The 26,397-nt window shown below is 35.6% G+C and overlaps 3 protein-coding genes across 5 annotated transcripts; 1 reads left to right on the top strand and 2 right to left on the bottom strand.

Annotated features, from left to right (window-relative positions):
• Positions 1–3,830: 3,830 nt before the first annotated feature.
• Positions 3,831–9,411, bottom strand: LOC140787451 (E3 ubiquitin-protein ligase AIP2). Its single transcript, XM_073136367.1, has 5 exons — positions 9,071–9,411; positions 6,255–6,468; positions 5,181–5,440; positions 4,337–4,546; positions 3,831–4,201 (listed from the first exon to the last, which is right to left on the bottom strand). Exons 1-5 carry the CDS (start codon positions 9,215–9,217, stop codon positions 4,052–4,054), a joined length of 981 nt encoding a protein of 326 aa, XP_072992468.1. The 5' UTR covers positions 9,218–9,411; the 3' UTR covers positions 3,831–4,051.
• A 504-nt stretch (positions 9,412–9,915) lies between these two features.
• Positions 9,916–15,164, bottom strand: LOC140787711 (uncharacterized). 2 transcript variants are annotated; one of them, XM_073136798.1, is made up of 8 exons: positions 15,027–15,164; positions 12,715–13,697; positions 12,533–12,625; positions 12,195–12,362; positions 11,954–12,019; positions 11,049–11,114; positions 10,897–10,965; positions 9,916–10,541 (listed from the first exon to the last, which is right to left on the bottom strand). In XM_073136798.1, exons 2-8 carry the CDS (start codon positions 13,429–13,431, stop codon positions 10,137–10,139), a joined length of 1,584 nt encoding a protein of 527 aa, XP_072992899.1. In that variant the 5' UTR covers positions 13,432–13,697; positions 15,027–15,164; the 3' UTR covers positions 9,916–10,136. The 2 variants fall into 2 exon arrangements, with proteins under 2 accessions (XP_072992899.1, XP_072992900.1); XM_073136799.1 differs by having other exon boundaries at positions 14,993–15,097.
• A 4,256-nt stretch (positions 15,165–19,420) lies between these two features.
• Positions 19,421–22,181, top strand: LOC140785790 (ethylene-responsive transcription factor 1-like). 2 transcript variants are annotated; one of them, XM_073133790.1, is made up of 3 exons: positions 19,421–19,886; positions 20,866–21,799; positions 21,901–22,181. In XM_073133790.1, exons 1-2 carry the CDS (start codon positions 19,643–19,645, stop codon positions 21,750–21,752), a joined length of 1,131 nt encoding a protein of 376 aa, XP_072989891.1. In that variant the 5' UTR covers positions 19,421–19,642; the 3' UTR covers positions 21,753–21,799; positions 21,901–22,181. The 2 variants fall into 2 exon arrangements, with proteins under 2 accessions (XP_072989891.1, XP_072989892.1); XM_073133791.1 differs by having other exon boundaries at positions 19,461–19,886; positions 20,866–21,793.
• The last annotated feature ends 4,216 nt before the right edge of the window (positions 22,182–26,397 follow it).

The following is a 26,397-nucleotide window of genomic DNA, read 5'->3' on the forward strand; positions in this document are numbered from 1 at the left end:
CTCATGATCACAGATTAACAAGCGTAGTTAAAAGGAAAAGACTCAAGATGCGTATTGAGAATGATGCTAATCTAAGCAATAAGAGACGGGTCAAGGCTAATGCTGAACATTTTACCATGATTAACCTACAATACGTTGAAACTATGTGACGATTTCTGTAAGGCTAAGCGACAGCTTTGCAAATGGATTTGGTTGCATAGTCAATCATGCGTGCAACAAGAAATTTATGCTTCTATTAACAATCGCAAAAGCAAATAGGTACAAATTGGTGTCAACAATCATGATTGGATGGCCAAGGGAACGATTGCAGTGATGGAGTTGCGATGGCGTTGCTTCCGAACTAGAGAAGCTCATGGCGAGAGTGCGTTGAATAGGACTTTCTACAAGAAATAGAGAGAGGAGAAAGAGAAGAAAATGGAGATAAAAGAAAGCCAAAGGATAGAAGAATAATAGGACTAGGAGTTGGTCTCGAAAAGCGAGGGGAACGCTCTACGCTACTTAACGGCTCGAGGAGGGAGAAGGAGAAGACGAACCCATGAACATGTTCCCGAGCATATAATGATTGGGAGTGCAAGCTGTAACTTAATATTATACTTCGAGGGGTATTTAAATTATCAACTAGTCCTGAGATTCTTGTTTAATTTACTTTCCTGATTTCTGAATCAAGTTTTAGTTTTTCAAATACTTTTCTGCTCATTTCTCAGTTTTCTACTCACTACTTGCATCACAGTAGTTATCCTGTATCTTTCTAATTATATATCAGAGCGCATGTACTTTGTTTTATTCTAAAGAATCCACGGTATTATTTAATTTTTCTCACACTGTGATCACAGTTGAAGCGTAACTGAGATTTTTTTAATAAAAATTCAATACTTTCTATTTAGAAAATAATAATAATTTGAGAAATTAAAAATCAAACTCAAAGCAGATCTTTATTTTTCTCTATCAAAGAAAGCCGTTTGTCTGATTTACAAAGCATCTCCACACACAAGAGAAAAACAAAAGAACTCAAAAAGCCTTTTGGAAACAAACTATCTGCACAGTTATCAGAGCTGAAAGTGCAACTAAGTTTTTTTTTTTTTTTTTTTTTTTTAAAAAGAGAGTCAATACTTTAAATTCAGAAAAAAAAATTTAAAAGGGAACAAAATAAAAGTCAAGAGCCACTTTGTCAAATCTTTTTCTTTGTCTGATTTACATAACATATTTCCACAAAAATTCAAAAAGCCTTTTCCAAACAAACTAAAAGAAGAGCATGAAAATATGGTCTACAAATTAGGTAATTATATTTCCTTATGCTGCAATCACCATTTTCGCAGGCCGATCTACTTGGCGAGCCTTTGATCTAGCATGGCGATGATAGGATACCCGACGCAGCTCTCTTTTCGATGCCTCAAGCTCCTTCCTTTCATCTAGAGAGATCTGCCGACGCCGGCATTCCTCGCTGCAAAATCCTTGATCACCTCTGCATGCATTAACACCATATATAATCAATTACTGCAAGATGTTTGTGATCTCATAATGAAGTATGTTAGTACTCTAGATTGAATTGAAGAGTTACCTATACATGTACATATCCTTTTGAGAGTTGAGCTCCTTCTTGCACATGAGACATGCCTTTAGGAAGCCAGACTCTTGAGGGACTGCTCTTCTAGGAAATTGCCAAGCCTGAACGGCGATCATACGCGATTTTATCGATGGTTTTACGACTACGTTGGATCCCTGCGTCTGATGTTGTATCAGAATCTGAAGCCCTACTAGGGCTTCTGATGGTTTCATCAAGCTTTTTAGTCCTCTAATGGCTACCTCCTTCTTGTGAATCTTATCACCCTCCTCACCTAGGTGGAAGATGCTCTTGGCTCTTGGAAGCATCTCAGAGAAGGAGAGAAGAGATGAGAGAAGAGAAGGAAACAGTGGGGATTATGGGTACCAAAATTAAAAAAGCAATGCGATGAGGGTTGAACAAAGGGTGATAGATATTTAGAGCAACTAATAATAATAATAATAATAAAAAGATATGTAGAGCAACTTGGTGCTCATAAAGGATCCTATCACTTATTTCAGTTTCACATGATATGATAGAATATTAAAAATGAGGATTAGTCCAAGTGGGTACTGGCCAATGAACTAGTGGGCATCGGTATCATCTGCAGCGCTATATCTGCATAAATGTACTGCAATCGATTACTCGGCAGCGAATCAATTGCTTGTTATAGAAATTCCTGCAATAGAGAATGTAGGCGATCTAATCCTATCACTAGTTGGAGGGCCTGCAATTGCCTTTTATGTGCATAATTTATACAAGATTTATTCCTAATTGGGACCTTTTAATAAAATAAGGGGAAAGTATAATTTACCCTGACGAGGTTATGTCAAAATTTGAGTGCCTTTTTTCTTTTCTTTTTCATTTTTAACTTTTTAGGCAAAACCATTTGAGGCTAACCCTAACTTCATTAGTTTATTTCTTAGTCTTAATTATTTAAAAAATAAATTTAGTTAGATATAAAAAATAAATAAAAAAAATATTAGTTACTGAACCAATTAAAGAATTTTGAATTAGTTCGCGAGTGTCCTTGGACTCAAACCAAACGAAACCTTATAATTCTATTGCTTGACATTCGTTAATTTTATATAAAATAACTAAAATACTATTTTCGTTTCATGAGCAACTAATTAGAATTTTTTTTCTTTTTATTTTATGCTTCTTTCATCTTAATTTTTTTTTTCTCTTTTCATTTTTGCAAAGATTTTAAAAAAATTAAAAATAAAGGGAAAATGATCAAAAGGTTAACAATTTAAAAAAATTATCTTTACTGTTAGTTCTGATAGAAAGATTAATAGCTCTATATATAGATTAAAACTACAAGGTTAAGTAATACAAATAAAAGTTTAAGAAAACACTTTAACATTTGACCTAATTATAAGGGGGAAGTATACCTTCTCAAAAAAATAAAATAAATGGTGCTTATATCATTCGTAACCTTTGATAGATCAATCCAACCGCAATGAGGATGCTGATAATAATGAGTTAGGTATCTCAAGTGGAAGAGCTGAGTAAACTCGACCTCTCATAACTAAATCTTTTATGAGCTAAGATCCCTTTTATTTTTATCATATTAAATGTCAGTGATTTAGTATGAATTAAAAAACTTTTTATAAAGAATATTTAAAAATACTCCGCAATAATAAAAAAATTCAGTAGTTCAGTTAATCTTAACAATGCCACTGGATGCGGCTGACAGGCTAGGCCATGGCCTCAAAGTCAAGCTAGGGTTCGATACTTTGGCCTAAGTCTAGATTCTATCTTTTAACTTGATAGATTATAAAGTAGGTTAATCATAAACTAGACAAAAAGCGCTGGCCCTCTCTGATACATATAAGTTGGACAGCATAATGAAAAAATTGGAGTCATGACCAGAGGTTTATGGTCCGAAAAAACTCCGACGCTAGGTTATATTAATGACCTAAGCCAGCCAAAAGTTGATCAAGCTTATTCTTTTATTTTCAGATCAAGCCTGAGCTAACAACTACAACATATAGAAGCAAAATAATCATATCATCATTTAAGCTATCATGACTAGAAAACGAAGCACATGATCAAAATTAGGAACACATGCAGGGCTGGTGATTCACTGATTTCCTCTTGCCCTTCTTTTAGCGGCGTATTTAATTAATTTAAGGGTAAAAATATCCATTAAATGGAATTTTGGAAGAAAATTCACCAGCCTGCAATTCCAAGAAGTACATTTGATTCTAGGTAATGAATTCGGGCGCTTCAGAATTAGTAACAGGAGCATATTTGGCCAATCGAGGAATCTGCACAACAATCTCTGTTTAGGTCCACTTTTTGTCAAAGTTTACTCATTGAATCTAGGGGCAAATCCTCAATGCAGAAAGCTACATTCACTTTGTAAACAATAAATGAACTGAAAAATTAAGTGAGAAACAACTCAAAAGATCTCAGAGCAAGCCTAACGTATGGAAATCATAATGATATACATGTGTCATAAGTTACCTCAGATTATTCCAAGTTTTTTATGTATATTCTTTGACATCAAACGTACATAAATTCCCCTCCTCGAAGAGCATTTCTTGCACCCTTCCTTTCTTCTTCTGCTTCTTTTTCTCGCTCTTTCCAGCTCTCATAGGCATGATCATCGGTTCTCAGCTCATATCTACAGGTTGGACAGGAATTGTGCTCATCCTGCCAGATTAAAATGTTAGAAAGATGGACCAAACATACTACATAGGAAGTGAATGTAATTGGAACTCATATTTTTATGCACCGCTTCTGTTTTAGGAATAAATTCAAATATAAGCAAATGTTGTGGAGGATTACCAGCCATGGCTTAAGACATGGGGGATGGAAGAGATGCTTGCAAGGCAGCTCCTGCATCTTGTCATCTACAACCAAGTTTTCCCGGCAAACAGCACACTGTGTTTCACTACCTAACTTAGCAATGACCTCCTCAGTGACATTGATAACAGGAAGATTCGCAACAACTTCCTTTGAAGCTGGTGGTGGCATGTGTGGCCCAGCACCTATCTCCTGAAAATATGAAGCGGTATCAGAATTTGACTCTGCCTCTATCATTGAAACAAAATTTATCTAATCCTCTTGAACCTCGACTAAGTTTCCTATAAAAAGAATTCTACATAGTGGAACAACTTAAAACTGTTCTTTTTCTAAATAATTGACCTAAAGATATTTCATTAAGTAATATAAACATAAGACTGGTTGCTCAAGGGAGAGGAGAGGCTACAAAGAGTTGTCAGGGGCCCAATGACCAATTTGAAGGGTAATTTCACTGGTCCATAAAGATGACTTACTTTTGCTGCTGATATTACTGATATTAAAAGGAAGAATATTGAGATTACAAGTGAGAAAAAAAATTGCTGCTGACATGATCTCTTTTAACATTACTTTCGCTAAATTTTATGGGCCTTACTTTTAGACCAAAAAGAAAAAAAGAAGAAAAAGTAAAGCCTACTATTCTAATAGAATCTCAACATGTCTGGCTCTGGGACTCCTTTCTAAAAGATTCTCAACATACCATGACCTACCAAATCTAACAAATACCAATCACATAGAATCAAGATGCTAGGGAAACTACATTGTCATTAAGCCAAAGGGAAGTTGCAAGCAAAAAGAGTGCACTCTCCCTGCGATTGATAAAAAGTACCTGCAATGATGCTTCAATAACACTATCAAGGTCCATGGCATCTTGCATATTGTTTATAAACTCTCGGATGGACACAGGGATTGGGTCAGTCCTAGCATTCTCTGATGTATCATTGTTCTCCTGGCTTCCAGAAGATTCAGGTACAGAGGTCCAATCCTGTGCAACAGCTAGAGTTGTAAGAAGATTCTGAGCCACAAGCCATGCGGGAGGTGGTGGCTCAGGTTCCATAGTTAAATGCCCTTCAAAAAGAAATCTGGAATCTGGAGAAAGACACAAAATTAACAAAATTGGATAGCCAGATGAGGGATTAAAAAAAATTAACAAGATAAACACTGTAAGCAAAGAATATTTAACACTAAACAAAATTTTCCTCCACTAGTATAGCTCCATTCAACAGTTGAAACATAAAAAATAAAAAATCAACAAGACTTCAGCAGAAAAAAGTAACTTTTTAGAGGATTAATAACTTGGTATTCTCAGCGAGTTTCTTCATGAAATACCATACAGAAAAAAAAACCCCTCAAGCTCCACCAAAAAAGTAGTGAGGTCACATTGGCAAGTAGGGGTATTTCTCATCAAAGCCTCTTACCCAAGCAAATTGCAACATGATGTGTATTATATACAATCATCAGATATTAACAGGGGCATATACGTAATTAAACTTCTTGAGGGTTGTATGTACATCAACTTTAAAGGTATTATGCAAAAAAGTTGTTGCAAATATTCCAGTTGCTTGTCTAATAACATAGTCCCCATAACACTATCTTCTTTTTATCTTACCCATTATACAAAAGTATCGTATAATTCATATTTTCTGCACCATTCGTTCTAGCATCCCATTTCAACATATAGCTGACTAAATCCCACCGACTACCCAGAAATCACTATTGTATTTGAATCCACAAATGAACTCACAACATCAGCTTACTCACAAAAAAGAAGGATCTTGATGATTTGACTATCAAGTATACAATGGAAGCATCAAACAAGAAACAGTTCCACCATAAACAGCCATATTATGGTAAACAGTAACTGTCAAATTTATACCATTTCAAGCTACTATTTGTGATATACCTCTTTGTCTGTTGTTCACTGTTGGAACTTCATTCTCTCTTTCATGAAGATGCTCCCGAGCCCTAGAAATGCATTTTTTCAAGTGCTCCTTCTCTGAGGATTCAACTACGAAATTCTCTGCTTCTTCAAAGAGCCTTAAGCCAGAAAGCCAGAAACCTGGTGCAGTATATCTAGTCTGAAGAACAGTTGCAACACGACAAACAGTAGAATATATCTGCCAAGAAAAAGGAATCATATGTATCAACTAAAAGACTGGCATAAACTATATAAAACTAGTGATAATTAATCTGTCAGAAATTAGCAAACTTGGGAAGCATGTTAATAATAAGTAGCAGATAAGCTAAGCTGGCCAACATCTGAACTTGGAAATGACTGTTAAATAAGAATTCAACAGAAGGACAAACGAGACAATGCAGTTCTCGAACTGCAACAAGAAAGTGAAAAAAAAATTAGTGAAGCTATTCACAAAAAAGTGTGAAAGGAACAAGTAAACCAATCACTATGATTACAACATATGTCAAGATTAACGGATTTCAGGGCAAATTCACTTTCTTTAGGGTAACAACAATGAAAATTGGACAGTTATAACTTATAACCAATGTTCCAAGTATCATAATTGAGATCGGAATCGGCAGTCCGAGAAAACAATATGTATCGGTCGTATCGGCTGTATTGGTAGTATCAGTCGTTCGTATCAACATGTATTTTAAAATACATAAAATTTTAAATATTTTAAAAATAATAGTAATAAGATAAATATATAAATTATTCATATATAAAATCTAAAAATAAAATAAAAATAGCATTTTCTCAATCTCTCTCTCCCCCTTTCTACCACTCACTCTCTCCCTCTCCAACAAAAAAAAAAAAAAAATATTTACCTTCTCGCCCACTAATTCTCTCCTTATCAAACTCTCTCTACCACTAACCCTCTCTCTTATCAAACTCTCTCTTTCACTGCCTCTCTCTCTCCCACTAAATCCCTCTCTTATTAACCCTCTCCGTTAAAAAAAAAAAACTATACCTCATCCTCTCCCTCTCTCACCCTCACCGACTATCACATCTCTCCCTCTCCAACAGTTTTTTATTTTTTACTTTTTCTCCATATCTCTCTCTTCTTTCCTCTCCCTCTTACTACCACAGCCCACAAACTCTATCTCTCTCTCTTCCTTTTCCCTCCTCTCTCTCTCTCGCTCTCTCTCTTTCCTCTTTTTCCCCCTCTCTTTCTCTCTTATGCGTACCTGTCTCAAGCTGGATTGGCCGATCCAGCTTATACTCACCAAAACCAATCAATAAATTAGTTTTGGCCCATGATTAGGATCGATTACGGTCAATTCCAATCCATTTCGGCTGATCCCACTTGGGATCGGCTGAAACTAGGAACCATGGTTATAACCTAGTTTGCTAGCAATAGCAATAGAAGCAGCAACCATCTCCACTTGCACATGAAATCACAGTCTCAATTATTGGGACAATTGAACCCTAATTTAAGGGACTTTCTTTTAGTTCACTTCAGAGTTCTGATCTATCCAAACTTAAATACGTGAAAGAATATTGATAATTAACAAGCTTGTGTCATTCACTAAAAGATAAAACATGTGTAACTTAAAAAGATCCAACCTCCCAACTTTATGTAGAAAAACCTACATCAACTACCGTATATTTATTATAGCAAATGAACTCAACTAGGCAACTAGAAAATTTATAATTATTGAAGAGGTAGACTATGTGGAGCTTCTTTTTCGCTTAGACAACATTTTCCCAATCTCAACTTCCAACAAGGGTCATCAATCACTAGCTCACTATACCATCATCCGAACATTCTAGTGTGTAATATATCCCACTATTTTAAAACTTTTATTTTATACATTTACATATTCTGCACTTTGGTACCATTTGAGATGAATATAGATCGCAATATCAGCATAAAGCATAAGCTTTCATGTTGATTTGCAACTACCAACTTACAGTTTTACAAGAATCCCTTCCAGACTTAATTCTCCACACTCCAAAGTATAACAATTAGGCTTTCTAAGGTCGCCATATCATCAGAAGATATGGAGTATGATTAACTTGCTGCTAATAGGGCAAGGAAAGAAGAAACTAAAACAGCATTGCAAAATAGGCTCACATCAATGCTATAAATAGAGAACTGTAATACCACACAGGCACTTTCAAAATTTTCTTCACTTTTCTTGCATACATGCCAGATCAAATATTATATGCCTGCCATGACTGCACAACATTTGGCAAAAATATCATCTTCATTTATTCAATCAGAACACATAAATATCTCATCTTTGACTTTCTATTGTTACATCTTCGGTTACCTACATTCAACAAATATCCGTGACACTTGTGAATAAAAAGAAGAGGCCTCCCTCAATATAACCGGAGTCGAAAGGGGACATTCCTACTAGTACCCAAAATTTACCCCTTTAAGCAATAAGTAATTCAATCTCTTCAAGTTACTCTCACGCCAACAATTAAGTGCTAGTAATGTCTATCCAAGCAGCCCAATTGTTTCCAGATTATGATTGTGCATCCACTATTTTATACATCCTATACAGTGCAACCAATTGTTTTTGTAGCTTTTAAAGCCTTATACCATGCTTGCAAGATAGATCTATTTTGTTCCCTAAAGGCTCACCATTCTTCAAAAAAGGTAAAAGTATTTTCTGAAGATATTATTCATGACAGAATTTGACATAAACGACAAGCATAGACAACATTAAGCAATTAAAAGAAGCCAAGATGATAAATTGGGATACTACAAGATCAACAAGCCTAATTCAGCATAAAAGAAACAAAAATACCGATTTGCGAATGGATGGGGAGGAAGACGAGTAATTCTCTCGGAGGAGGGTCGCTAGGGAGGAGACAGCCTCCTCGAATGACTGCTTCTTTCCGAGCTTCCTCTGCAACGATTGCAGATTCTCCATTAAAGCCTCCTCGGTCGCCATGCTCGCTGGGCCAAAATTCGTGCTTGTCGCCGACTCGAATAGAACAACGATCGAAATCCCAACCCTAGTTGACGACCGCTCTGTTCTTCTCTTTCTTTGGCTCTCTTGGTGTATATATAATGAAGCGGTTCTCTTCTTTCTTGAAGGAGAGGAAACGAAATAGGAAGACGGGTCATGGAGAATGGAAGTTTCGTGTGTGTGAAGAACAGCAGTCAGCTAACTCGGCGAATAGTTCGTTTGCTGTGATATGGTTTTAGATCCGACCCGTGGTTGGGTTTGGATTCGGATTTAGATCCGCATGCATCCGAGTTCAAATAAATGATCTCTGTTCATTTGCTTTGATATGATTAACATGGATATGAATTCGGATGCTAAGAATTAAGATCCAATTACATGTGGACTATAGATTTGGTTTCCAAAAATATTTAGTTAAAGACAATTTCTCCTAACTGAAAATTTTCTCAATTATTTCAACTCTGGGTTGATTCTTGTAACAAGAAGAGAGATCAAATAAGCCTTGACTTGTAACTTTTTGCCGTAGAACCTCTTACTTCGATACCATTTAATCTAAAAGCTTAAATTATCTGAGTTTTATCTTCAAAATTTTAACACTCAAGTGTTCCTTTGATCACTTCATTGCTTTTCAACTAAAGAGAACACCTATTGGATGTAGCATCTTTCTGGGAAAGTTTTGCACATTTCACATCTCAATCAAATTTCCTTTTGATTGGCTCATACCAGGAATTATGTTACACATTACTGAAAAAAAACTACATTCCCAAGTACATATATACATGAAATAAGTACAAGTTCAACAGTGCTCTAAGGACAATACATCGGTAAACCAAGTGAGTTGACAAATCAAACATCCTTTTTAATAGCAAACTATTTAGTAGGAAAGATAAAAGAGTTTTTGAAGTCAGTTTGCCTTTATACCTTGAGTTTTCAACTCCATCACATTGTTGATAGACTTTGAAGTCTCTTCCTTTTTGGAATCATCGCTTTTGCAGCCATTGGCTCCATCATCTGAAACATTTTTCTCCATGTAACTCTGGCTCCATTGGGTGCTAACACAATGTTCTCCGTCCAGTTTCCTTCTTTCTGGTCGAATGGCTGAGCAAGAGGTGCCCTTTTTATTGGATATTGCAGCAGCAAGGGCAATAGGCATGAGACAGAGGCCTTTGTTCTGAAGGTGCTGCATTGCAGTTGTCACATTGGATTCCATCAGCTTCACAACTTCTTGCTCAAAGACTAAGTTATCCTGCAACTCGGATAGGCCCGGTCCTCCCTGAACTTCAGATGATAGGAGCTGATTACGAGAGTCCTGCATGAATGTAACAGTATTGGCATAAACAAGGTGCTTCCAAAGAATTCTAAAGCTGTTGATAAAACCTCAGAAAGTTACATTTCGGTCATTGCACTGCATATGCATATGATAACTATAAATTGTATTGTTAATATATCTATCTTTGGTAAGTTTTGTAGAAAAATGTGAAAATTGCCAAACTTGATATTTAATGAAGTATCACCTGCAAGTTGCTTGTTATCTTTCTCATTGTCACTAATTCAAGTCAATAGAATTTGTATTTTTCTTGATTTAACTAAATTTACTTTTATCTCCTTTTGTCCTTTCTAGTGAAGAAAAATTGACTTAAATAGGAAATAAAATGAGATGGCACCTCAGTTTGTGAATCTATAAGAAGGGGAACAACTGCTCCAGCTGCACCTAACCTGCTCATGCTTAGAACCTTCAATTAAGAATCCAAAAGAATGTCAGCATTTGAGCATAATTAAGTTATCTATGATGGTTTAAAGAAGCCCATGTGAAAACCTTGACTTGCAGCTGAAGGAATTTCACATAGTCGATAATTTCGTCAAGCATTGATGCTTTGTCAGCCTGCTCATCAGAAACAGAAGATTCAACAAAAACATTAACTTTTTAGCAACAGAGAATATGGAAAAGTTATAGTTTCCGAGGAAATGAGCCAGATATTAAGTTGAGAATAAGATCATTAGCAAATGATTGATGTCACTTCTCTAAATAGAAAGGGGAATAGATGAGGTACCTAACTTCTAATGGGTCATCCAAAGGTAAATAGAAGAAATCGCTTAGACTTCTACATCTACGGTGAAACTAACAATTTTGACCAGCAATGGTTAAAGAGGGTCTATAGCATATGATACCATTTGTGCCAATCCTTTGGGTTAACATCCTTAGGACTACTTGGTAAGATAAGATCAGGTTCAATTACTAAATCAGGTGTGTGTCGCCCGTGATCTCCTTTCAGATTCAACTTGTTTACAGGGTTATTTACAACCTGTGCACATATTCTAAACTAAATTAATGCGCTCACAAAAATCACATTATGTCTATTGCAGATAAAATGGCACATCAACTTTAAAATGTACTAAATTTTATAGGTGGAAGATTGTGCCACACTGCAGAGAAAATGGCACATCAACTTTAGAATGTACTAAACTTGATAGGTGGAATGTTGTGCTACACTGTTACTGATGGAATCTGTCTTCCATTTCCTTTCTAGAATTGATTGAAAACCTTATCAGCTGCGATCATCACTGATAGTGTGCTCTCAAGATACTCAGTCTTCAAAAATTGAGTAATCACAGTTCTAAGCATTAATCAAATTATTATGCCAGCAAGAGAAAACAGTTATAATGAAGGAGCCAATAAAATATATCTATCATGATCTGCACATTAATTAGAATGGAAAGTACCTTGTTAGAACTTGGGACAAGTTCCTGAAGATTCTTCATTCTTTCTGTAATTTTTTCTCTTCGAAGCTGCATTTCATGGGAAATTTCAAGTATGTAACATAATCACTCAACAACCAGAAAGGAAACCATTTGGGAATTTTTAGTGCAAGAAAATCTTTTATTCTGACAAACCGTAGAGAAAATCTTTTGATAAATGATGAGGCTTACCAGCCCAAGAATTGATAAATGATCACAAACTTACCCGTTCTGCAATACTATGAGGATCAGTTGCCTGACCACGCCGTGCTCTGGTGCGCGGCTTGGCAGCTCCACTATCATTACCATTAGCAGGAACTAAATGAGATTGAGTACCAGTTGAATGGTCTATTTGATGCTTGCTAGTGTTTCGCCCGATAGTCTGTGATGACCACTATTACAAAACAAAAGACCACTCTCAAAAGGGAAAAGGTAAAACTATGGTAATTTAACACTCAAAAATTGCCAGTGCACAAGTCTTGTGAAAAATTTATGTTCCCATTTTGTATGAGTAGTAATTATTACACTTTTTTATCTAAAAGAAAAGGATATCAAATTTTGCACCTGTTGATGAGTCCTCATATGATCACTGGCCAAATTTATCTGTCGCCCAGCAGTGAAAGAAGGCAGATTGTGTCTCTGAAATTCATTGTAATCCTGAATGTCATTGGAATCAGAAGTCAGATAACCTCACTAGGTAGAGTATGGCATAATTCCATTCTATTTATATAGAACTTTACACGTACAGAAGCGGAAGGTGAGTTGTCTATCTGTATGTTTCCATTCTCATAGCATATTGCACTCAATGTATCATCACTTTCTATTCCTGGAAAACCAAAAACTTGTGATTTTCGTTCTCCCATCAGTGAGGAAACATTTGAATATGATGAATTCCATATAGCTGAAGCCGAAGAAAAAGAGGGTGTATCAGAAATAGGTGGAAATCCAGATAGCTGACTATCATTGCTTTCAGCTGAACTAGACATGGCCAATGCACCATGAGGCAGAACTGCAGTGTATGGTGCATTCAATATTTGGCCATATGATTGGGCTGTCGAATTACATGCGATTGCACCTGGCAACGTTAGATTGTTTTGAGGAGTCTCACTATACTGTTGCACTTGTGGTTCCATTGTCTCTTTGTGAAGCTTATGCTGGCATATAGTTTCACAAGGAAAAAGGCCTTTGTTTATGCCATACTTCAGATCCCCATTGATGAATAATGATGAGGTGTCATCTTTCTTATCCGATCTAAAATCCTCAGGATATGTACTGCTTATTATATGACTTGGAGATCTCATGTAAATAGGAGGATTTTTTTCATTTCTTCCATAAGCTTCCTCTGGATCAGTGAGCAAGAAATCACTTTGAGACACAGTGTTGCCGACGCAAGATGACAAAATAGATGCATTAGCATCCGACCATGTTGGTGATGAAATGAAGGATTCAATAAGATCATCCATCGAAATTTCTTCCTGTTGTTACTTCAGATCCTCAGTTTGAGAAGGGCAAAGGAAATTATTCTATCAATTGAATAAAATGGAATACTGAGATATTGCCGCATTGTCCCACAAAAGCCACTATATCCACAATCAAGTTTCAAGGCAGAGAGAGATGTGATACAAATCAGATACTCTCTGATAAATTATGAATCACCAGATCACCCATGACTTTGGAGTAGTGAATACCACTAGATCGTGTCTTCTAAACCAATTCTCTCATCTCCTATCTAGCATGGCAAAGAATTACCATTAGATAATTTAATGTTACATGATTGTGGACACAAATTATAAAGATGTTCTTCCTAACAATAACTTACAATTAATATTTTATGGCATTATCATTCTCTACGTATGAACCAAAGAAAGGACGGGGCAACAAGAAGAAAAGAGTATAATAATATTTAGTACAATTTCCCTAAAGGAATGTACAAAAACTAGCACACAACAAAATCAATTTTATTATTTTTGAAGAAAAACAACAAAACCAAATTTAAAACATATAGTAGTGTAGTTGTTATATACCAACCTACAAAACCCAAATTTTGCTTTTATCTGGCCTCAAATACAATTAATATGGAAGTCCTCTATATTGTTCTATCTTACTCGTTAACACACTTCAGGAATATTCTTAGAATCTAATTCAAAGCTTCTAACGTGAACCAAGCTTCAAAATTTAAGTAATTATCCAATTGAAGTATCAAGTACAACGTCAATTGGTCTATGTATCAAGTTGCTTTCAACTAAAAAAGCTGGTCAATTTGCTTTCAGCATGCCAAATTGGTATTATGCATCAAACTAGCACTCCTTTGGAAAATATTATACCTTACCACTAGATGAGATTGCACGTAGATACTAAATGTACATCATACAGGTAGACTATGAGTTAAAGGTGAACGAGCTATATGTTTCCTAAATTTCTGAAGTTCATGTCTAAGTGAATGAGCTAGACTTTTCAACCCATGATAATTGCGATTTCTTTCTTTAATGGTTTTCTCGTTTGTCGTACATTTAACAAATTCACTAATTTCATCTTTCACCAAATAGCCAGATTTGTTTAACTTGGGAGACAGCATATGTTCTTCTTTCTCTAATATTTTGCATCAAAACAGAAACACCCACACCCAATTCCAACCCGAACTAGGCGTAGATTAACCCATATATTCTAATCCTTAACACTATCAGGATGTTCTATCACATACTATTAACTCTAAATAATAAAAAAGCACAGAACTGATTAACTATCAGATCGAAAAGAAAAAGACATTGTTAGAAAAGGAAAGCAACGGAGCACCCATTTCACATTACTCTGCACGATCAAATCAACTAAAACGTAACTTTTAATCAAATCCGACCCAAACCCATATGATTAAAACAGCAGAACATTAAAATGAACAGAATAAATACAAAAAATAAAAGACCCCGAAAAATTCTACCTGGAAATAACACAAGAATTGCAGCAAAACTATGAAACAGTGCCATTAAGAGAACAAAAACAATACAGAAATGAAGTGCAGAGCAGTACCCACAAGCATCTATAATTTGTTCAATATACTCACCAAAAAAAGATCAAGAAAACAAGCTTGGAAGAAGAAGAAGAATAGAGGAGAAACTGTTTGAGCTTTGCCCTGCTGAGGAGACGGAGACTGATACACAGTTATTATTTCTCGACTCTACGGATAGGGAACGAGTCTTATACATGCCATATTGTTTTGTGTAGGCGATTCCATGTGTGGCTTTCTATTCTTTGCTAGCGTTTTGTCTATGGGTGTATGTGATCACCACTTGTGAGACCAAATGACTAATCCTTCCGTTAAGCCTATAGTTTAAAGATAATTAAACCCACCCCAACAAGGTGGTAAACTTACCGGCATAACTAAAGTCGTACCTCTTGCGCGTTCGGATTACCGCCTCATTTTTATAACCTCACTTTTTTGGTAAAGTTCATACACAAACGACTTGCGTGTATGGGTCTCACACGTAACTCTCTTTTTAGCATTCCCTTTCTCCTATCACTTCCTCGCTTCGGAAAAGACCCTTTCCTGACACGCGGCGTATCGTTATTGGATCGTCTCTCTGATAGCAACCGTTTCCACGCGGCTTTGAATGGAAAAAGATCGAACGGCAAAGGCCCATCGAATTTAAAGGTGGGAGGAAATGACGATAATAACCCAGTAGGAGGCGGTTACGGTTTAATGACGATATTACCCCTGAATTTTAAAAAGAGCAGGGGCCAGGGGGTGGTGAGTTAATGTGGGTAGATTAGTAACTGAAATCTCCGTTTGACCCGGTACCGTTTCCGTTATCTCGGGCGACGCTTACTGCGGGCTCGTAACGTTGTTTGTAAATTATCTTCCCGTTTTTAGACTTTCTCTTATCATTAGCACTAAACATTTTGTTACTTGTATATTTAAATCTCTAAACTTATTATTCCTAATATACTACTAGTGGGGTTTTAGGGATTAAAAAAGAGAGCGAGGGCAACATGGTAAATTTAATTCAGACGAGGTCTTATTAAACCCGGATAAGATGGAGGGTGACCGTTTAAAAATTCGGGAAAGCGAGGATTAGGACGAGCGTGACCTTCTTAATTATACTATAATAACCAGCTACCTACTTTTCTTATCTTGCTATGGAATGATAAGCTTTGAAGCTTTGCACTTGGGGACTTATTATACTACTAGTCTCCAATCATATCTATTCTTAATTGGACTCCAAGCCCATACCACTATTGCATTGGACCATAGGTATATGTTAATATCCAATACATGATAAAAGGCCCATTTGTCTTCTGATGTAAGTTTATAGGCTTACAGCTTCATAACCAGTTCTTGGATATACACTCTGCTGTATTAATAATAAGACAAGACTTTCCACATCCATTATTGCAATATTTTTTCTACACTAGGACTAATTTGGGGTCTCATTTTGGACCTCAGCATGAGTAGCTAGTGGCTCGACCGTTTTTCCGGTTTGAGTCAAAAGACTAGCCAGCCAACCTAACCCGCCCGCCCACACTATATATGTACTTTTTATATTAAAATTTAAGTGTATGTTATCTTTTGAAAATATTTATTTGATCTCATTAGTTTCTTCTCGGGTCATTATGCTAATGGGTCGAACTTAGGTTTGGATTTGGGCATTTCTAAAATAATTGGGCTTGCAAAAGCTTACTTTATCTCCCGGGAGATTTGGGGTTCAAATTTTTCAAGAATGAATCGTTTCATTGGCTCAATTGTTTAATCTAATTATCAGAGAAAGTAGACTTTATTGTTTAGTCTATTACCTGCAAATAATTTTCTAATATTTACTTAATAAAACTATTCATGTTGCATAAGTTATGACATAATGCTCCATAATTGGCACGGAATGCTCAGGCATTAGAAATGGGCTCCAAGCTATTCGAACACATCATCAAATCCTTAACTTATTCCAATCCAAGTTAAAGTACTTTAGGATGTATTGCTTTTCTTTCTGGATCTATAAAAGAGAAAACACATTTGAGCATTTTTGGAGAAGATCATAAGAGGAGTTTTTGATCATTGTCAGAGTGGAGGTAAATTTCAAGTTTTCATTTTAGTCAAGTTCCCAAAAAAATTAGGTCATCATGTCCGCTGCTGTCTCATGGGTCACATTAATAGACTAGCTATTAACCTTGAGAGTTACTGATTTTAGTTAAAAAGGGGGAGTGGAGCAAAGTCACTATAGACTCACATGTAACTATAGACTCACGTGCATCGACAGACTATCTATAAGTCATCTTGTAACGGTTGATTAATTATAGTAATTCTAAAAACTATTTTATAATTCTTTATCTTTAGTTGATAAAAGAGTTTTTTCACGTTAAAATCTCTTTAGTATCTTTATGTTTGTTTTCTTCCTTACGGTATCTTCCACCTATTATACTACTAATTTTGATTTACAAAACTATCCTCTAATTGGGTTTATAAATTTCATTATGGCATCATTGTGTGACAAGCAAATGTCACCTTCAAAGGAAATATATGCTTGCGTAGTTGTTGCATCTCCATGGATCCCTACAAACTGCTTAATTTGCTTGGCACTCAAATCAATTCGTCTCACATTTGTCTTCTATAACTACTACAAGGGTAGGGTCCCCCAACCCTTCTTATCCCTACACTCCCTATCTCTTTCTCACTTTCTTTTTTTCCCATTTGTCTTGTCCCACTCCAGGTTACATGCAATGCATCCTCCTTTCTCAATCCGTGCGTCAACCTTCTCTCACTCACCTCCCCTTTTCTTTCTCTTAGACAATTTAATCTTTACCCTCAAACCCATTGCTTAAGAGGTGTTGATGAAGTTTACCTTCTGTTTGTAATAAGTATGCTGAAAAATTATATATACGATGATGCAAGATGTGAAGAATGTGACTATGTTATGACATAGTTTGATGGAGCCCATTTAGATTTTGTATCATCTAATTATTTAGCCCACTTAGAGTGATTAACACAAAAGAGGTTTCAGGATTGTGATATATGCTAGTGGCTCTAATTGAGGATTTTTTATTTTTATTTTGAAAAGAATAAAAAGGAAAAGAAGAAAGGAGCACCCATCTCCAAGTTAGAATATATATATCTAAGCAAATGAGAAACTCGTAGCATATTTGCATGATTGCATCGTTTAGGTTTCATCACTTGTATGTATTTATTAACTTTAATAACTAAATATTTGTAATATTTTATAACTATTTTATTAAAAATTAATCATGATATTTTATAAAATCTATCATTATAATATTTTAAATTTTTTCAGTGCCAATTATGTTGAAAAATTCAAAAAGTGAGAAAGAAAAAGAAGAAACAATAGGCACAAAAGCTACTAGCAATATTTATGAATTATAAAACTTACATATGTGAATGTCAACAATCAATTAATATTTGTGAGAGGAATCTATGAGAGATCCAATATCCCTTTTACCTTTTGTTGGTCATATAAGCAGTGGCTAGTAATTTTTATATCTGATATCATGTATGCTGTAGCCTTTGTCTCAGATCTCAGTGGAATATATGATTTATTATTAAAAAGACTACCAAGAACACCAAATTAAACCTTTTTTCACCACAAAAGGGGCTCTTATATGTATTCTCTATATGGCCCAAGTTGCCATACTTTCATACTTTGGAAACTAACATTAGGCAAACCATCAAAGGCACTATCAACTGATGATTTCAATTAGAGACATCCACTATCAAGGCCTGATTTGATAAGATTCCATTTTGTCATAGAATCCTTTGGTTTTTTTTCCCAAATCAGGTATCCCATCAAATTTAGATATCACAATAGGCGACCTCCAAAATTTAATATCATTCTAAGTCATTTTTTCTTCTGTCGACGCTCAGTTTAACTGCTTAGAAAACAACAAATAGAGAAAGTAGTTCTCTGAGTATAACGTTACATCCTGCTGCTTAAACCGTTGATATATTTAGTAATTAAATTTATATATAAATGCAACCCTCCAAATTACTATTATTTTAGGTCACTTTTTTCCACGTTGACTGTCAGCTTTCTAACCGCTTTGAGAATAGTTCACACACAAAGCGTTTTGTATAACATTAACGCCTCCCACCACATTTATTTAAAAGCAACACAATGTCACTTAGTGACTGAGTATTGGCACCACGTGAACCGCCGATATAAATTAACAACTCTGTGAGCGCTCGCTCCTGTTTATACATAAACCGCTTTTTATTGCTGATTTTCTGGACAACAAAATAAACTTATATTTAAGTTGTCAAAAAGTGATCTAGAAATTAATTAAATTTGAGAGATGGTCTAAGGTGATATTAAGATTTAGTAAAATGTCATAAACGTAACATAAGTAATATACCTTTTTCTGGTAATTTCCACCGTATCAACAACTTTTACTCATATATTTTCAATCTCTATGATTCACTTCACGATAAAAAAAATTTATTCCGTATTTTTCTCAGTTGCCACTTGCCAAATGCAACCCCCCTGTTCTCTCTCTCTACGAACACCTCAATTAATGGGACCCCAACCATCTCTCCCATCTCCTCTCCTGTCTTCGTATAAAGAGGAACCTTTGGCTTCTACTCTTCTATTCTACTCCATATGCCATTTCTTTTACTCCAGCTACCTTGTGTTGCTCTCAAAGAAAGGAAAAGTTGAGGTTGTTTAAGCTAAGAAAGCAAAGATGTGTGGAGGAGCAATCATCTCCGGCTTCATCCCACCGGCGAAGTCTCGGCGGCTCACCGCCGACTACCTGTGGCCTAATCTGAAGAAGGCGTCGAACAAGACGGGAAGGAAGCAGAAGTCGGCGGAGGTCGACGACTTCGAGGCCGACTTCGACGAGTTCGAGGACGAGGCGGAGGAGTCCGAGGAGGAGGTCGTTGAGGTCAAGCCCTTCTCTTTGGCTCCTAGAGGAGCACTTCCCGGAGGTAATTACAATGGAAAAGATCGTGCTTTTACCTTTTTTCCACGCTTAATTTTGATTTTCGGAAGTGGGTTTTGCTCGTTTCGGTGTTTCTCTTGAGTGCACGTAGAAAGCTGGATTCTTTTCTCCTTGTTGGTTTGGCTTCAACGCTGTGAGTTAATTTTTCCTGCGGTTTTTGGCTTCAATATTGATACTTTGAGATGGGTTTTGCTCTTGAGAATTCTTCTTTTGGGGGGGTTTTCTAAACTTCTTTCTTTTGTGAATCATATGTCCTCAAATTGGTTCCGAAAAGATGACAACTCTGTTTAATTCTTTCCCCATTTCCCTTCAGATTTTGAGATTTTGTTTTTTGGAGGAGAATCATTTTTGGGTGAATCTAGAGCATATTATTCTTTCCATCTAGTTTGGAGTTCCCTCTTGTTACTTAAATTAATTGGTTGGTTACATTCGTCAGATCATATTTCGAGTTCCTCCCCTTCTTCATTCTGCGGTTCGGAGTTTTTCTTTTTTTTTTCTACTTCTTCTTTCTGCTGTTGTGGGTGATCAGATCCTGAAACTATCTCATCTACCTATTGTAGGATGTGTTATGTAATTATGTCTCCCTCTAGGTTTGTTAGTTCCAGTCCTTCCAAGTCTATGAGAACCTTTTTTCTTTAAAAAAAAACTAGTAAATAAATATGTGCTTATGATGCTCTATTTATTAGTATTCGCCTTTTTGTATTCAGTATTATTTCTCATCATATTCAGTATCTGTACCTATTGGAAATTTGTAGAAATCATGCACAAACCATTCATTGGTCTTAAGCTTGGAAGAGTTGAGGCCGCGAACTTTTTCATAATTTGCATCTGTTGTATTTTGGTTAGAAAGTGATCTGAGTTTATATCAAGAAGATGGTAGATACTTATTTGGTCAAAAAAAAAATTATTTTTCCTCAAAATATTTTCATTGTTGATGCATCAGATATGCTGTATTTCTCCTGCAGATGGATTAACCACTCTGAAGTCTGCTGAGTATGATGGACCTGCTGTTAGGTCATCATCTAAACGGAAGAGAAAGAACCAATATAGGGGGATCCGTCAGCGTCCTTGGGGCAAATGGGCAGCTGAAATCAGGGATCCTAGGAAGGGTGTCCGTGTTTGGCTCGGAACATACAACACTGCTGAAGAAGCTGCACGGGCTTATGATGCTGAAGCGCGCCGTATCCGTGGCAAGAAAGCCAAGGTGAACTTCCCTGATGAGGCACCCGCAGGTGCTCAGAAGCGCCTCACCGGACCGATTGCTGCAAAAGGGCCTAAAATAAATCAAGCGGAAAAACTAAACATCAATCAGCCCTTCAGTTATCAGAACAATGCAGATGCTGATCTTTACTCGGCTTTTGACTTTGAAGAGAAGGTACCCGTTCAGCAATTAGAGAGCCTGACCTTCTTCCCAGCAATAAAACCTGTTGCACCAACCGAGAGCTCCGAGAAGAATTTATACTCAGACAAGGGAAGTAACTCTTTTGGTTGTACAGAATTTGGCTGGGAAGATGAAGCTAAGATTCCAGATATCACATCAGTTCTTGCTCCCACTGCCATCATAACTGAGATTGATGTGTCTGCTTTCCTGGAAGATGGCAGTCTTCCAAAGAAAATGAAGAACAATTCTGGTGAGGCTGTGCCTCCTGCAGAGGAGAACGCTGCATTCAAACTCTCCGAAGAGCTCAATGCATTCGAATCATACATGAAGTTTCTGCAACTACCTTATCTTGAGGGGAGCTCAGACGAATCAATCGACAGCCTCCTGGGCAATGATGCAACTCATGACATGGTGAGCGGTATGGATCTTTGGAGCTTCGATGACCTGCCCATGGCTGGCAGTGTTTACTGAGGAATCATTGCTTGCAACAACTGGTGTTTCTGTAAATAAGGGTATATGTAAGCATCTGATGTTAATACATAGTTTACCTATCTTTGGATTTTGAGTTTCTTGTGTTTCACTTCTTGAAAAAGATATTTCGTATGCTCTTATGTTTCAGGAAGCTATATTGCTGAGAAGAAGAAGAAGCAGACATATCAGCTGTGATGAATCTAGGGGAACTTCTATGATAGTACTATGCTTAGATATATATATATATATATATATTTATGGTTTATGCTTAATGTCATTGTGAAAGTTTCTGTGTAAATCTAGACTTGGGTCCTTCTTATGTTGGTTCCATGATGGCTATCTCTGAAACTAATCAGGACTGCTCCCGCTCCCGGTTGTACTTCTGTTACTGTTATGGAAAGATGCTTATGAATAGTGTGGTTGTACTGCTTTCGCTTTGTATGCTTGATGTGCTGCAGTTACTTTGCTATACTATGGGAATATTACAAATTTTACATCAAGTAAAAGGTGACGAGGTCGTTGCGGCATAATAATTCTTCTTCTGTTTCGCTGGAATCCCATCATTGGTTTTGAGGTGGTTTCCAGCTATGTGAAACTTTTTGTTTAGATATACATTGGATCTGCAAATTAGATTCTCCTTTCCTTATCATAAGAATGACATAAACAGAGTTCACCTTAGATTCCCAAGTCCGGATTACTTTGTTATCGGTTGAAATTGGCAGCTTGTGCTCTAAATCCTCAAATTTAGAGGATATTATAATGGTTTTAGGCGAGTTTTACAATTTGCTTTTGTGGGGCCATCTCCACCCAATACTTTCAGCTCTGACTTTGTGGTAATAACTACTTGAGTGGGAACGTGGCAAATAGGGGTGTAAAGGAGGCGAGCCTAAACTTCAAGCTCATTCAAAATTACTTTCAAGCCTTATAATTCTGCTCGTACTCGGCTCAATTGAACTCAAGTCGAGTTCAAGCTAAGTCTAACCAAGCACGAGCAGAGCTCAAGCTTGATTAGAAGATGAGGAGACGGTGGCGTCATGGACGGCGGCTTGTCGAAGGAGGAGTAGGAGATTGATAGAGGAAGAAGTCGACGGAGAGGAGAAGGTGATGGCTCGCCAATGGAGGAGGAGGTCGGATGAGATGGTCAATGGGGGAGGAGGAGGAGGAGGAGGTCGGAGAAGATGGTCAATGGGGGAGGAGGAGGAGGCAGACACCGAGCCCAACATTGATAGAGGAGGAGGTCGCTGAAAGAGACCAGAGGAGATGGTCGATGGAGGAGGAGGATAAGGAGGCCGACGAAGAGAAGGCCAAATGGGTGAGGGCATGAGTGGTGGGTGAAGGCTATGAGTGGTGGATGAGGGTGAAGGTAGGGTAGGTGAGGGTGATGGGTTCATGTACCCTTTCATGAGGGTGGTGTATGTAGACTAGACTCTCAAATCAGGAACATAATGCCTATCGAGCCTATCGAATCGAGCTTGAGCGAGCCGGCTTTAATTCAGGCTCAGCTCAATTTTAATTTTGAGCCGATTTCAGTGGCTCGAATTTGACTCAGCTCTGACTGAGCTGAGCCCGAGCTGCTCGTCAAGCTTGACAGCCCCAATGATAAATACATTTGAAAAATCTAGGATGTAAAGCTTGATAAACAGTGAAGTAATTGATGCAAAATTTGATTCCAGTTATAAATGCGAAAACACATTTCACTCCTTATAGGCCAAATTTTAAAGTATCTTCCTATCATTTTACATGAGTTCTTAGTAGTTCTAATCTAATTATTACTTTTTCTATCCAAAACCAACTATGAAAGTAATTTTCTATTAAAATTACTAATTTTTTTGCTATATTGTTCTTTATATTATATATAGATATTGCAATATTTACTATGTCTAAAATATACTAGTGAAAACGACTGAGGTGACAAAAGGGTTGTCACAAGAAAAAAAAAATTCTCTAATTAACTGTTATAAAACAAAAAGGGCATGTTAGCCTTTTTTTTAATATTAAATCAAACGTCTATCCAATAGTTACATATAAGTTATAAAAAAAAGGTTTAAGTGATACAAATAAACTTTTTTTTTTAATGTTCGAATTAATCAGTGCATCAGCAAAATCCAACTAAATATCCTGGGAGACTAGTAACAGTGCTCTCTATAGAAAACAGAGATCTGAGACTGACATATGAGTGGTTTAAGGTTTGCAGATTAACCTGCGGATCAAAAAGTTGTTCTCGATCATAAGTCTTGGCCCCCATTTCCTGGTGGTAAAGAAGGGAGATGAGGATAAGGCATTAAAAAGAAAGGACATGATTATTGGTTGGCTTATGATTGTTTTTTTTTGGTCGGGAATCACGTCCTTGCATTGCAAGTTGCAATGAATTCGTATCATATCATCCGGTAGGCGGTAGCTAACAAGATATTTTCCTGAGCTGTTTATTATACTTTCACGCAACCAACTTGGCGAGCCCATTCTTTGACATTTGGGTACTCTTCCAAAGTACTGCTTTATTAAATCATTAGCAACTCTTTTATTTTACTTTTTTAATCAACACAGAAATTGCTCTACCAAACCTTATCTCCTCGGACTCAGAGTTAGCTGCAGAGAAAGAAGTTAAACAGTCTTCTTTACTGTCGACATATAACGATGATAGAGTAGATAAGGGGTAGTTGTTTTCGACGTGTAAGTTCGACAATTAAAATATTTATTTTTAAAAATAAATAAATTTATCAATCTTAGTATATAGGAAATCGAACCATAATCTTTTGGCAAATAGCCCCCATTTAAAAATTATAATCTTAATTCAACGGTACCGATTTTCTCAGTACCAATTCCAAAACCACGTTATGTAAAAAAAAAATATTAGTCAAGAAGATTTAATTATGTGTGCCTAACTTCCCAATTTCTCTATTAATATTAATCATTAGATCTTCATCAAACTGATTAATAAATAATTAACTTTACCGAAGAAGCGCTCTACACGTTTTTTTTTTCCGTTAAGATTTCTCTCTTAAATATAATTATACCTTAATTATAGAAGATATCATTTACTATTAAATAATTTAAATTTGATTATTTAGAGATAAATGTCAATTTAAATATAATTCTCTATCTCTATCTATTAAAATTTAATTTAAATTAATCTTAAACTAATGAGAGATATATGTAAATAATAAAAAATAATCAAACAGATAAAATATAATTAAATTTTCATCAAGTTAATTATAAAAGACATCAATACCCTTATTTTGATATATATATATATATATATATATATATATATATATATATATATATATATATATATATATATATATATATATTATTCTCAGTTAAGGATATATATATCTTTTACTTGATAAAATATTAAGATAATATAATTGTCAAAAAATAATATGCAAAATTATATATCTAAAAAATAATAATTACCTACTGAACCGGTAACCCTTGAAGATCTTAACTGTTAGATCTTTATCAAACTGAATGATGAAGAATTAACTCTAAGGTACACTCTAATCTTTTTGGTAAACTATAGCTGTTGGAATTGGAACAAGATCAGCAGCAGATATCTCTAGTCTTGTTATTACTAAAATAAAATTTTATTTTAGAAATAATTATTCATATGTTTACTTGTATTTTAGATTAAGATATATTAACTAGATTTGATGTGATATAATGTGAAGATAAAGAAGAAAAAATTACTTAAATACCGTTCAATTTAATTTAAACTAGATTAATGCAATAGATGGTAAATAAGCTAATATATTTTATGTATGTAATGTTTGGATATTATATTAATATCATATCAATTAGATATTATATTATGAAAAAATTTATAATATTTATAATAATAATACTTTTTAAAATGTGCTTATTCTTATGAAATATTAAATTATTAACATTTTATGTTATTTAAGTTGAATTTTATTTATTTAGTGTAAAATAAAAAAATATCATAAGAGAGGAGAGAGAGTAGAAAGGAGTGATAAATTGTAATAAGATATTGATAAAAAGATAGGAGAAAGGAGAGAGAAGTAATGAATTATGATAAGATATTTGAAAAAGATAAAAGATAAATGATAAATGTAGTAAAATATTTAAGAGAATTTATAGTCAATTAAAGGTAAATTGGTAATTAGATTAATGTGGTTTATAAGATGTAATTTTGATAAATAATATTTATATTCTGGAGTAATGTGTTGTATTTATTTTTTATTTCTGAAGTGAACTAGGGATAATAGAATTGAACCTCCTATCCCCTTAGGAGGGTCAAGGCATCGAGAATAAGAAAATTAGGGAATGGGATCTGTAGACCCCAGCAGAAAGCCCCGAGCATACTTTAAATTAGGTATCTATTGTACATATTTATGCATATTTTATTTCCAGTTTGTTAGTCTCTTAGTATAGCTGTTAGCTTATTACGCAAGCTGATTAGTTTGTTAGATTAGTCGAGTTGGAGTTTGGTATGTGGCAGCTCTATATTGGTTTGGTTCTTATATAAATAGTCATCGTTCATATTTTACAAAAGGTTTTTTTTGGAATATATAGAGATAATTTCCTCCATCTTCATATTTTATTTGGAATTTTACATGGTATGCATTGCAAATTGGAACTACAACTGTGCATAAGGAACTAATGAATACTTTTAACGGAGATC

Source organism: Typha latifolia, chromosome 4 (assembly GCF_019914945.1).
Source record: "Typha latifolia isolate L0001 chromosome 4, TyphaL0001v2, whole genome shotgun sequence".
In the NCBI taxonomy this organism is placed as follows: Eukaryota; Viridiplantae; Streptophyta; class Magnoliopsida; order Poales; family Typhaceae; genus Typha; species Typha latifolia.